Source organism: Onychomys torridus, chromosome 21 (assembly GCF_903995425.1).
Source record: "Onychomys torridus chromosome 21, mOncTor1.1, whole genome shotgun sequence".
In the NCBI taxonomy this organism is placed as follows: Eukaryota; Metazoa; Chordata; class Mammalia; order Rodentia; family Cricetidae; genus Onychomys; species Onychomys torridus.
The window spans coordinates 913568-925321 of record NC_050463.1 but is presented as its reverse complement, the minus strand read 5'-3'; the positions used below and the strand labels follow the sequence as shown (position 1 = coordinate 925321).

The 11754-nt window shown below is 58.7% G+C and overlaps 2 protein-coding genes across 2 annotated transcripts; one reads left to right on the top strand and one right to left on the bottom strand.

Annotated features, from left to right (window-relative positions):
- The first annotated feature begins 851 nt into the window (after positions 1-851).
- LOC118571353 (serine protease 57-like) lies at positions 852-4788 on the top strand. The gene is made up of 5 exons (XM_036170294.1): positions 852-930; positions 1735-1888; positions 2610-2754; positions 3774-4037; positions 4585-4788. The coding sequence occupies exons 1-5, from the start codon at positions 852-854 to the stop codon at positions 4702-4704; spliced, it is 762 nt and encodes a 253-aa protein (XP_036026187.1). The 3' UTR covers positions 4705-4788.
- An 876-nt stretch (positions 4789-5664) lies between these two features.
- Fstl3 (follistatin like 3) lies at positions 5665-11182 on the bottom strand. The gene is made up of 5 exons (XM_036170735.1): positions 10422-11182; positions 9075-9260; positions 7582-7797; positions 6500-6727; positions 5665-6415 (listed from the first exon to the last, which is right to left on the bottom strand). Exons 1-5 carry the CDS (start codon positions 10516-10518, stop codon positions 6372-6374), a joined length of 771 nt encoding a protein of 256 aa, XP_036026628.1. The 5' UTR covers positions 10519-11182; the 3' UTR covers positions 5665-6371.
- Positions 11183-11754: the final 572 nt, after the last annotated feature.

Below are 11754 nucleotides of genomic sequence, written 5' to 3'. Positions count from 1 at the left end.
GTCCTAAGGCTGACTTGGGGGCCAGCCTGCTGTGTCCAGCTAAGTTGAAGCTAGGACATTGGCCACCAAACATGGACCAGTGCAAGTCCGGCTAGTGTGTGCTCTAGACTCCATTCCACAGCGTAGGGGGGCTTATGCTCCCACGTAAGTGGGGCTGCGGTAGCTCACACCTGTCATCCCACCCAGATGTGGAGGCGGGAGGAGTGGGAGTTCAAGGCCATCCTCAGCTACATATTGAATTTGAGGCCAGCCTGGGCTACATGGTGTCCACCATGAAGAAACCCAAGTCTAGCACATATCCTTCTAGGTGGTCTCCAGACCCCAGACCTCAGGGTCAATCTCTGGTATATTCCCAATCCTTCCAGTGAAGTCTAGTACACAGTAGGAGCTCAGTAAATGCAGCAAAGTCAGCCAAACCCAGAGCTCTCCAAAGAATCAGCCTTCCTCATTGTCCTTACAGACCTGAGGTTCCTGACGGGGAAACTGAGGTCAAAGGTCAAGGTGCTTGCCTGGGGTTACCTGGCCAGCGACAGATGGGTAGGCAAGGTTGGGCTTCCAGGGTGACTGTGTCCCCTGAGATGGTCCGAGGGTGTATGTGTTCAGCCCGGCCGGGGCCAGATGAATTAGTAGGAAGGTGTTGGGCGAGTCTGGGCTGACAAAATGATCTTCTTTCACCAGCAGCGATCTTGGGGACCAGGGACAGTCGAATGGCCTTCCCTGTTTCCCAGAAATGCCTGCTCCACCTCCTGACCACAGGCCACAGCCCTGTTCCTACTTTGGGGCTGGACCGTTGGTGAGGGTGCCTTTGGTACCCACAGACCTTGCCAGGGAGCTGTCGTCCTGCTGCAGCCATGGCGCCGGGGACTGGACGCGGGGGCTGCCTGTTGTTGGAGGTGGTGGCTGCCCTGACCCAGCTCATGAGGCCCCCTGGTGAGAACTCAAACTGCCATTAAACCCTACCCAAGGTGACTCCCAAACAGGACCCACATCTAGTCTAACTGCTGGGCCAGGAATGGTGGCTGTGGGTTGGGGTGTGAGTTACCAGGCAGTGGTCTCAGCCATCTCTGGTGATGTGGGCTCCGGGTTCCCTAATTCTTTCTTTTTTTGTTTTTACTTTTACGTGTATGCGTGTTTTGTCTGCAGTCTGTGTGCATGCCATGCCTGAGAGGGCCAGGAGAGGGCGCCAGGTCCCCTAGAACTGGAGTTACACAACCACGTCAGTGCTGGGAATCGAACCTGCGTCCCAAGGCCAGCCAGGGCTTTTAAACAATGGACCATTCCCCAAGTCTCCTATTTTTAAAATTACATTTATTTATTTGATGGATCATATGTCTATGGTGCTTGTGGCAACCAGTGGCAAACTTGCAGGGGTTGGTTCTGCCCTTCGATCGTAGGAGTCCCTGGGGTTGAACTCGGGCTGTCAAGGTTGGAGCCAGTACCTTTGGCTGCTGAGCCGTGTCAGTGGTCCAGGGTTTCTGCTGTTCTTCTCTGTCTGTCTCTGTCTCTCTCTTATTCAGGGAAGAAGGTCTCACTATGTAGCCCTGGCTATCCTGAAACTTTCCCATGTAGACCAGGCTGGCCTTGAACCCACAGAGATCGCCTGCCTCTGCCTCCCGAGTGCCTCGGTTTACCCCTGTCCTCTCAGCCCAGCCTCCACTCCTGCTCCCTGCTAGGGCTGGCCTCCATTGGCCCATCTTCCTGTCTCGGTCTTTCACATAGCCACACTTACCCCAGGTTGCTGTGGATCCCAGATTATCGGGGGCCATGAAGTGGAACCACATTCCCGGCCCTACATGGCCTCTGTGAGTTTCCAGGGCCACCACCGCTGCGGAGGCTTTCTGCTCCATGTCCGCTGGGTGGTGTCAGCTGCCCACTGCTTCAGAGACAGGTGATGTGCTGGGGCCACTGAGGGATGGACTTAAGGCCATCGCTGGGATGTGACCCAGACAGGACCAACCGTCTCCCTGGGGCACTTCTGGTGATAAAAATCAAATATAATAACTATGATCGCCTTCAACATAAAGTGGGTTACTGTTATCGCTCACATAACTGCTAGGGACGGCAACCCGGTCTGGGGATTCCAATTAGCCAGAAGGCTAGAAGGCTGAGTCAGGAGGATGGAAAATTGAAGCTAAGTTTTAGCTCTAGACTGGGAACCTGTCTCAAAAATAAATAAGTAAGTAGTTGTAGAGTTGTAGCTGAATAATAGAGCCCCTGCCAAGAATCCCCAGTGAGGGGTTGGGGGCGCGGTCAGGGTGGAGCCCCGCCCAGAGTCCCCAGTGAGGGCTGGGGGCGTGGTCAGGGTGGAGCCCCGCCTAGAATCCCCAGTGAGGGCTGGGGGCGTGGCCATGGGAAGAATACTTGTCTAGAAGAAGCTTGAGGCTTTTAGTTTCATACTTAACACTACAAAATAGTATTATGGAAGTAAGAATTATAACAAATGAGGTGGCACTGTGTTCGGTTTAAGTGCATTTTTATAACTTCAATAGTGCCGGCACTGGAGCATTGCTGTGGTGGAGGAGGGCTGTAAAGCTGGGGGCTGTGAGGGCTGCATGAGCTCAGGAGTACAGAGCACTGTTGGTGATCTGACCCCTCTCATCTCCCTGCAGGGACCCCTCCACTGGCCTGGTGGTGCTTGGGGCCCATGCACTGCTCAAAGCAGAGCCCACACGACAGGTGTTCAGCATTGCAGCTCTTGTCCAGCATCCCAGTTACCAGCCTGGCACACAGGCCAACGACATCTGCCTGTTAAGGGTGAGCTTCAGGAGGGTGGCTGGCAGACCCCGGCCCACCTGACTTCTGAGTTTGTTGTTTAATTTTCTTGTGGGGCTGGGGATGAACTCTTTTCCAGATAGGGTTTCTTTGTGTAGTTCTGGCTGTCCTGGAACTCACTATTGACCAGGCTGGCTTGGAACTCAGAGATTGCCTGCCTCTGCCTCCTGAACGCTGGGGTTAAAGGCGTGCGCTGCCACACCTAGCCTGAACCCCCCCTTTTTTGTTCATGCTAAGAAAGGGTTCTGGCTGAGCAGTGGTGGTGGGGATGCACACCAGCACACGGGAGGCAGAGCCAGATGGATCTCTTTGAGTCCAGTCTGCTCTACAGAGCAAAATCCAGGACAGGCTCCAAAACTACACAGACAAACCCGGGGGGGGGGGAGGGGCGAGGGAGAAAGAGTTCTAGAATTCTGTTTGAAAATGCCTGGTAGCACCTCCGACTCCCGAACCCTGTCCTACACCTCCTCTGCCCAGAACCCTTCATGACTCCCACCTCTGGGAATATAAAGCAAAGCCAAGAGTCATGAGGTCCTGTTTTCAAGGGAGTGTCTCAGAGCTGGCCTACAGACACAATGGCAAGCTCCCTGTGTACTGTGGGTTTCAGGGCACGGCAGTTTCCTAGGACAAAGGAGGGAATGAGGGTTCCCACTGCCGGAGTCCGGGGGTGAGTCTCCCTGGAGTCACCTGACATCTAGTACAGGTGCGGAAACAGGCTGGGGAGAATGCAGAAACTGAGGTAAAGGTGCAGCTAGATGGACTAGCCCTCCCCTTCAGCTGAGGGCCCAGGCAGCCGCCCCAGGCAGCCGCCCCAGGCGGCCCCACAGCTGCCCAGGACACAGCGGCCCCAGGGGCCTTTTGCTCGGGGCCTTTTGCACGGGATTTGGGGGAGGTTCCTGAAGAGTGATGTCTAATCTGAGGCCTGAGGCTGAATGGGAAGGTACCCCAGCTGGGGAGCCCTGTGAGGGCCTGCGGCTCTGATCCCAGCATTCTTCCCGCAGCTGAATGGCTCAGCTGTCCTGGGCCCTGCTGTAGGGCTATTGCGCCTGCCACGGAGAGGTGCCAGGCCACCCTTGGCCGGGACGCGTTGCCGTGTATCCGGCTGGGGCTTCATGTCTGACTTTGAGGAACCTCCACCAGGGCTGATGGAAGTCGAGGTGCGCGTGCTGGACCTGAGTGTCTGCAACAGCTCATGGCAGGGCCAGCTGCGTCCTGCCATGCTCTGCACCTGCAGTGGGGACCGCCGGTGGCGAGGTTTCTGCTCGGTATGATGGCCTGTTGTCTGGAGAAACCGAGGCCCACAGAGGGGCCAGGGCTGGACATAGGCTACCTCTGAGAACTGAGCTCCACTGATGTTTGACTAGATCGAGAATGAGGCCCAGGAGGGTGAGGGCTGGTTGGACAGAGTTGTTCCCCTAATTTCTGCAGGCTGTGCCCTGCACCAATGCCCTGGAGCTGTACACGTAAGCTTAGGGAGCAGGTCCAGTAGGGGGCGGATGCGCTTGGACTCCTAAAGCTGATTCTACAGTGAGCTGGGGATTTTAGGATAGACAGGACACAGAAAAGAGCCTGGGAGCTGAGACTTGAGGAAACTTCAGCTTTTTTGAGAGACATGTCAGAAGACCGGGGCACACTGCCATGCAGGCTGTGTACTGCTCAAAGACCACAGACCTGTCTGTATAGAAGAGACTCCTTTGGGGGGCAAAGACCCCAAGAGCAAAACCTAACTTCAACTTTTTTTTTCACTCCAGGCAGACTCTGGGGGGCCCTTGGTCTGTGGGAGCCGGGCCCACGGCCTTGTCTCCTTCTCAGGCCTCTGGTGTGGTGACCCCAAGACCCCGGATGTCTACACTCAAGTGTCAGCTTTTGTGGCCTGGATCTGGGATGTGGTTCGGAGAAGTTCCTCCCCTTGCTCTATGGGATGCTCTGTGAGGGATGTTTGAATCTCAGCCCCCTACTGAGATTGAATGGCAACCTGTGTCCACTGGCTAGGGTCTGGAAATGTTCCATGGCTTGGCTGGATGAACAGCGGTACACAGGGCTTGCGGCTCGATGTGTGGTCAGTGTCATTAAGGAGCCTCCATGCACTCACCCTTTCACAACTCCCCCACACCCACTCTGCTCCCCGCCTGAGATCACCCACTCCCACACCACAGGTCCCCATTCCAGGTGGCTCCTGGGCCTTTGTACCTGCTCTGTCCCCTTATGGATTGCAGACTAACCCCACAGGGACCAATATACACAGTGAGGACAAAAAGATAGAAAATAAAATGGTCACTCCATTCCTGGAATTGCAGATGAGCCTGGCCTCCTATGTTAGGGTGCCTCGGCTTAGTCATCATCTTATCAGCCACCGTTCCTCCACTGAGTGCAAGCCTTCGCTTCTGAGCCATCCTGTCCCTCTACCTCAGACCCAGAAGGGCCCCCTTCTTCTCTGTCCCCTCTGCTCGCCTCCATGCTTCCCAGGGACCCGTGACCATGTGCTGCACTTTCTGGAAGCGATCATGGTTGGTCCCACGGTCCACCCTAGTCCCCAGGTTGTGAGAGAAGAGGCAGGTGGAGGCTGAGCCTGGTCACCATGGTGGTTTTTACCGTCTTTATTTCTTTGGTGAGGCAGAACCCCAGCGTGGGAGAGGCTGCCTGCTAAGGACACTTAGGAGAACACTGCAAGAAAGGCACGGGGGAGGGGGGTAGAGAAGACCTGGGAACTCTTTGCCCCCAAAATGGGGGGCTGTGCACCCTCCTACAGTCCTCTGTGAGCTGACATTTTGTCTTCCTTTTTAAGTTTTTTAGAGATAAGGTCTCAGGTAACCCAGGCTGGCCTTGAACTCCTGATCCTCCTGTCTCCATCTCCTGTGTGCTGGGATGACAGGTGTGTGTCAACATGTCTGTTTTATGTGGCGCTGGAGACGGAGCTCAGGGCTTTGTGCATGCTGGGAAAGCACTCTAACCGCTGCGCCACAGCTCCCCCTTCTTCTTGGTCTCCTTCAAGGCACACGTGGGTAATTTTGAGTGGCAGCTGTCAGAGTGAAGGGTACCACCCCAAACAGTACCTGGCTGATGTCACCACCTGCTACCGGGCTCGGTGATGAATGGCGCTGGCTGGGCCCTGGGTAAGAGCTGATTCTGGTGTCCACAGACTCCCCAGTCAGCCAGGTTCCCACCGGGTCCCACTCTAAGTGGAGTCAACAGGGAGGAACCCAGTGTTTCGGGATGACGCTGCCTGCCTCCCCCCCATCTGAGGCCCGGAGGCCCCGTGGGAACAGCAGTTGAGGAGGACACAGCTACCATCGACTGTGCCCTGAGACTCAGCTCCAGCCTAGAAAGCAGGCGGAGAGATCAAGGCAGGGGTCTCCATGAAGCCGCCCTCCCTGGGCAGCAGGTGTCTGGGGTCCTCACTTGATCCCAGTACCTGGTGATGGCACATACCAACTCTGATAAAAATCTCCCTTCAGTCCTTTGTGATACGTGCTCAGGATCCTAGGGGATCCACAAGTGGTTCCAGGCCAGGTTTGGGGAACGTCCACATGACATAAATTAGAATCTTTTCTGTGACAATAAATAAAATTGGGACGGCCTCAAACACCAGCTGCTGCAGCTCACAGGAAGTTCTCTTCCTCCTCTGGCGGTACTTTGGGGGCACCTGCAGGGATGGAGGGAGAGGCGACATTGAGGCACGCACCACCCCTTCCTTGGTGGACCGATGCCCAGGCCGACCGAGTCTCACCTGTGCAGATGCCCGGGTGTCGAACCCCAATGGAGCGGCCCAGGAAGCAGGTGGCCTGGCGCAGGTGACAGGAGGAGATATAGGTAACGTTGTTGTTGCCACAGAGCTCCTGGCCGGGGCTGGAAGGCACCGGGCAGGGCGCAGCGCGACACACCACGCAGTGCGCGCTGCCAGTCTGGTCCACAAGGCACGACTGGGGGCGCGGGCACACTACGTGAGAGCAGGACTCTGTGGGCCCGAGAGAGGGCGGGTCAGGCGCTGCATGGCGTCTCCTCCCCGAGAGTCCGGCCACCCCCAGACTAGGACCCCACCCGCAGGCCCCATCCTAGGGATAAAACCCGCGCCGCCCCTCCTCAGGCCCCGCCCCTCCTCAGGCCCCGCCCCCAGGCCCTAGAGCCAATCCCCACCCGGCTCCGCTAAGCCCCGCCCTCAGGACCACGGCCCCACTCAGCTGTCAAACCCTGCCCCATGCTACCAAGCTCCACCCACCAGGTGGCCTTCATGGCTACACCCACGTGCCCCCGCCGCCCATCACGAGCCTCTTCCCGTGGCTGCGCAGCTTCTCCCGCGCGTCAGCACTTGTGAGGGCAGGCTGGCCCGCAGCGCTGCGGAACGCTCCGTGCTGCCGCGCACAGCCCTGTCCCCAGACACGCCTGAGAGTTGTAGCTATCGCGGGGCTCGGGCTCCCACCTGATCTGACCCACAGCCTTGCAGAGACCGGCCCCTCCCTCAGGCCCCGCCCCTAGCGGTGGCAATCCCCAATATCGGCAGAGTGCGGCCGGCGTGGCCACGCCCCACAGAGCCTGTTTACCAACATTTGGCCCTGACTTCGTTGAGGCCACGCCCCCATAGGTCCCGCCCCTTCCAGGCCGTGCCCACCTCTCCCCGGCCCCCTCTACTGTAGGCTCCGCCCCGCTTAGCCACGCCTCCATTAGGCCCCGCCCTCCCTGTCCTGTGGGTCGCGCCCCGGCCTCACATCTCCCTAGCCCCGCCCTCACCCTAGCCCCGCCCCCAGGGCCCTGCTTTCACCTTCTGTGGCCCCGCCTCTCGGCGGCCCCGCCTCTCCACGCCGCGTCCCTTACTTTGGCAGCGGCCCGGGTACATGACGCGCAGGTCAGGGTGTCCGCGGCAGCGCGCGGCGCGCAGCTCGCACTCGTCCCGGTAGGTGGCGCCATCAGAGCCGCAGACCTGCAAGCCCGCGGGAAGCCCCGCGCAGTCGGGTGCGCACTCGCAGTGTGGACGGCCCCCCACCATGCGGCACGCCTTGCCGGGGCCGCACTCCACTCCGTCGCAGGAATCTGGGGACACAGGACGCGCGCAGGTGGGTTTCGCACGTGCCACTGGAGTCCAGGCTCACCCTAGTGCACAACTACTGAGTGCATGTGCCTTGACGGTTCCCAAACTAGCCTGCCCTAAGAGGCTCGACTAGACGAAGTCTTGTGTTGGGTTGCCCCGCACTCTTTATTTTGTTCTTTTGAGACAGGGTCTCCTGTAGCCCAGGCTGGCCTTGAACTCCTGATCCTCGACTTCCCAAATGCTGGGAATCTGGGCCTGCACCACCAGTCCTGGCCACGTGTCCCTTTTAATATGTTGTTCAGCCACCATTTTACAGATGGGGAAACTGAGGCTGTTACAGCTCTGAGTACAGGAGGACCCCCAAACATCCTAGCTTGAGAACGTCATGCTAGAATCAGAACGGACACCCCTCCCTCTCTGGTCTCCGTTTCCCGGTGTGAAAGGGCTGCAGAGACCCACATTACAGGGCCACGCCTGGGCACCCCACAGGGACCACCCACCCGCACCACACCTGGAACTGACCTCCAGCCAACTTCAGGAAATCTAAGATCTAAAGGGAGGGGCAAACTCCCATCCCGGGTACCCAGGGACACAGGAGGCTGGGGAAGGCAGCCGTAAGCCCTCACACCAGGCCAGGAGTTTCTGGGTATCTGCTCTCTTCCCAGAAGCTAGGGGTGGGGTCTGGAGGAGGGCGTGCGGCACTGGACACAGCCAGAATGACCTGACATTAATCCTGTCCCACGGGCCAGCGCAGGCACCTGGGCTGGCCCTTCAGGTCTGCAGCCTGGCCTCCTGGAAAAGCTGCCTGATGGCGCCCCACCCTCCTAGAGACCACCCCGCCCCAGTGCACTCTTCCTTGTGGGAGCCACCCAGCAAACTCCTAATCATCTCCCAATACCCTACATCTAATGCCCATATTCTCCACGTCCTTCCCCAGCAAGCACTTCCTCCAGGTCCTTGCTGGTCAGCCCCGATCCCAGAGAGACCAGGGGTACCCTTGACCAGTGCTTCCTCCAAGGCAGGGGGTGTCTGGACTGTCACTGTTCTCAGCAGGGACTGGGGGGAGGCATTCTCAGAATAAGGCACAGATACCTCAGGCATATTAACCATGTAAAACCGGCGGTACTCGGGCCGGGCGGCGTGTGGGTGGCAATGGAGACAGTGCCCTGGGTGTCGGGGCAGGAAGCAAGGCTAAGTTCATCTCCACCAGGTAGGGTAGGGTGCAGGTTGGGGCTCTCTGAGGCTCCTGTCCACCCACCGCAGGACCCCGACTCCTCACCTTTGCACGGGAGGCAGTGGACGAGGCCCAGGAAGCCCAGCAGGCTGATTTTATTGCCTGGGTGAGTGGAGTTGGACCAGGCCGTGTGGATGTTGCTGGAAGCGCAGCACTCCTCTCGGCTGACGCCCGTCTTCAACACCAGGCTGCAGGTGGCCTCTCTGTCCTGCTGGAGCCAGCACACACCGCCTATGCCACAGGAGGAGTTGGAGGGTGACTCCAGACCCCCATCTCTACCGATGAATTATTCTGTGTATGCTCTCTGTGTAGCAAACTCCTAGCCAACCCCCAACACCCCAGGCCTAATGCCCCCTCCAACTGAGAGCTGTCCATAGCCGTCATGGATAGATATCCTGTCCCCCTACTCAGGAAGACAGGACAGAAAGCCACAGTTTTGGTCCTGACTCGGCTCCGTGGGGAGCCCTCCTCCTCTGAGCCGCACCCCAGTGCTCCACCACCAGCTCCCGCCCGGCCTCCGGGCCTGAGAACTGGCACCCTGCCCGGCCCCTTCAAATGCCAGGCACTCGGCATGTGAGGGTCTGTGGGCCTGCACTGGCTTCCCGCCTCTGCCCTCTGTCTAGACAGTGCCCAGGGCAGCCGAGCCCCGGCCTGCAGCCCCCCCTCGCCGGAGCTGCCTCTTACTCACTCCAACTGGGGAACATTCCCTCTGCGTGAGCTCACTCCCCTGGGAAGGGACGGGGGACGCGGCCCTAGGGGAGGGGGCTCGGCTCCCTTGGAGGCCAGCAGCCCTGCGGGGCGGGGTAGAGGCTGGAACGCAGAACCCAGCTTTCTTCACCCTTAAATGGGGACAGCCGCATCCCCCGTATCAGAACTCATCCGTGCTCAGGAGACACTACTGAACGCCGTCCACGAACTGGGCCCCCCACCTCGGCAAACACTTTTCAGAACGGGAAACTGAGGCTGGCTAGCGCTCTCCAAGCCAGATGCAGGTATACCATTCCAACAGAGACATTCCAAGGAATCCTGAAACCCTCTACCCAGATGGCATTAGCAGGTCTAGCCACCCAGAGATGTCTCTCTAAAAGAGATGTCTCTCTAAAGGAGCCACCCACAGTGTCACTTACGATGTTCATGACCCCGAGCCTCAGTTTACCCATCCTGAAGACGGGGATGGAAAAAGTACCCACAACTTTGGGTTCTGTGGACTCATGGGAAAGCAGGTAAACAATAAGGGCGTAATAAATAAATGTCAGTCCTCCCTTGAGGCCGGGGGCGTGGAGCACCCCACTCGCCCACCCAGCCAGAGCGCACCCCAGACATCCCCCTGCCGCATTCCACAGGCCACGTGGGTGGCCCGCTCGCCCGCCCCTTCCGCCCAGCCCCACTCACCGGGCGCGGAATCCCCCGAGCCCATCACGGCGCCCACGGATCCCACCGCCCAGACCAGGGCTCCCCAAAGCAGCGGCCACAGTGCCCCAGGACGCATGGCGAGTGTGGGGCAGCAGCGGGGACTCAGGGAGTGCGGGCGCCTCGGCCTATAAAAGCCCAAGGCGGGCGGGGCCGGCGGCGGGCGGGGCGGGGCGCGGCGGGACGGACGTGTCCCCTAGGCGCAGGGCCCGGGCCTGCGCGGGGGTGGCCGCCGGGGGCAGGCCCTATCCCATCTGGGAACCAGACAGCTGTCTAGGAAGAGCAGCCCACAGTGGGGTCGGGTCACAGACTGTGGCCCAGGGGCATGTTCTGGAGGTGACTAAGGTGGACACCTCCAGGTGTCCGTGTTCCTCTGGGGTCTCCACCTGGAGTGTCTGGAAGTCTAGGCTGGGCCTGACAATGAGGTTGCCATCTGGTCTCTTCAGCCTTGCCTTGGCCTTCACACTGACCACGGAGGCAAAGGGTGTCCCAGAGCTGCTCCAAGCCCTTTAAAGGCTCACACCTCTCACTCTAGCGGCTGGGAAGCTGAGGCAGGAGGATTGCTGTGAGTTCAGAGTGATTCAGACTAGAGTCATCAGTAGCTCGGTGGGGTAGAGGGCTCCGCCAGTATGCAGAAGGCATGTTGTTGGTGCACACCTGCCACTCCACCTTGCAGCCGGTCAAGGAGGTCGAGGTTATTCTCAGCGACAGAGGGAACTTCAGGCTAGCCTGGGCAACCTGAGATACTGTCTCAAAAAGGAAAAACAAAACCCAGAGGTTAGAAGATGGCTCAGGAGTTAAGACTGATTACTGTATAAAGAGGAGGACCTAGCCGGGCGGTGGTGGCGCACGCCTGTAATCCCAGCACTCGGGAGGCAGAGGCAGGCGGGTCTCTGTGAGTTCGAGGCCAGCCTGGGCTAGAGTGAGATCCAGGACAGCCAGGGCTACATGGTGAGACCCTGCCTCAAAAATAACCACCACAAAAAGGTAGTTCAAAGAGTGAAGGTGTGTGCAGCCACACCTGCCAACCTGAGCTTCATCCCCAGGATGCCGCAGAGACTCACAGTAGAAGGAGAGACTCCTGTAAGTTGTCCTCGGATCCTCTGACCTAGCTGTGGCACACATACACAAAATGTGTTGAAAAGACTGGGAGACTTTTCTCCTCTCCCTCCCAGGGAAACACCCAGCTTCCGGCCTAGATAGATCACAGGTGCCATGAGATTTCTACAGTCCATGAGGGTAATACTGGCACAGGTCTGGGGTGTTTTGTGCTCTGGGGCCTCAGGCCAGATGGTCTGGAGTCTTCTCTCTTGAA

Excerpts from the sequence above, each read along its gene's own strand:
- Fstl3 (XM_036170735.1), bottom strand. The coding sequence starts at position 10,518 with ATGCGTCCTGGGGCACTGTGGCCGCTGCTTTGGGGAGCCCTGGTCTGG. Across the intron at positions 7,798-9,074 it reads CCACTGCCTCCCGTGCAAAG|ATTCCTGCGACGGAGTGGAG; the intron begins GTGAGGAGTCGG and ends CTGTGTCCCCAG. Across the intron at positions 6,416-6,499 it reads ACACCCGGGCATCTGCACAG|GTGCCCCCAAAGTACCGCCA; the intron begins GTGAGACTCGGT and ends CCATCCCTGCAG.
- LOC118571353 (XM_036170294.1), top strand. The coding sequence starts at position 852 with ATGGCGCCGGGGACTGGACGCGGGGGCTGCCTGTTGTTGGAGGTGGTG. Across the intron at positions 931-1,734 it reads CCAGCTCATGAGGCCCCCTG|GTTGCTGTGGATCCCAGATT; the intron begins GTGAGAACTCAA and ends CACTTACCCCAG. Across the intron at positions 1,889-2,609 it reads GCCCACTGCTTCAGAGACAG|GGACCCCTCCACTGGCCTGG; the intron begins GTGATGTGCTGG and ends ATCTCCCTGCAG.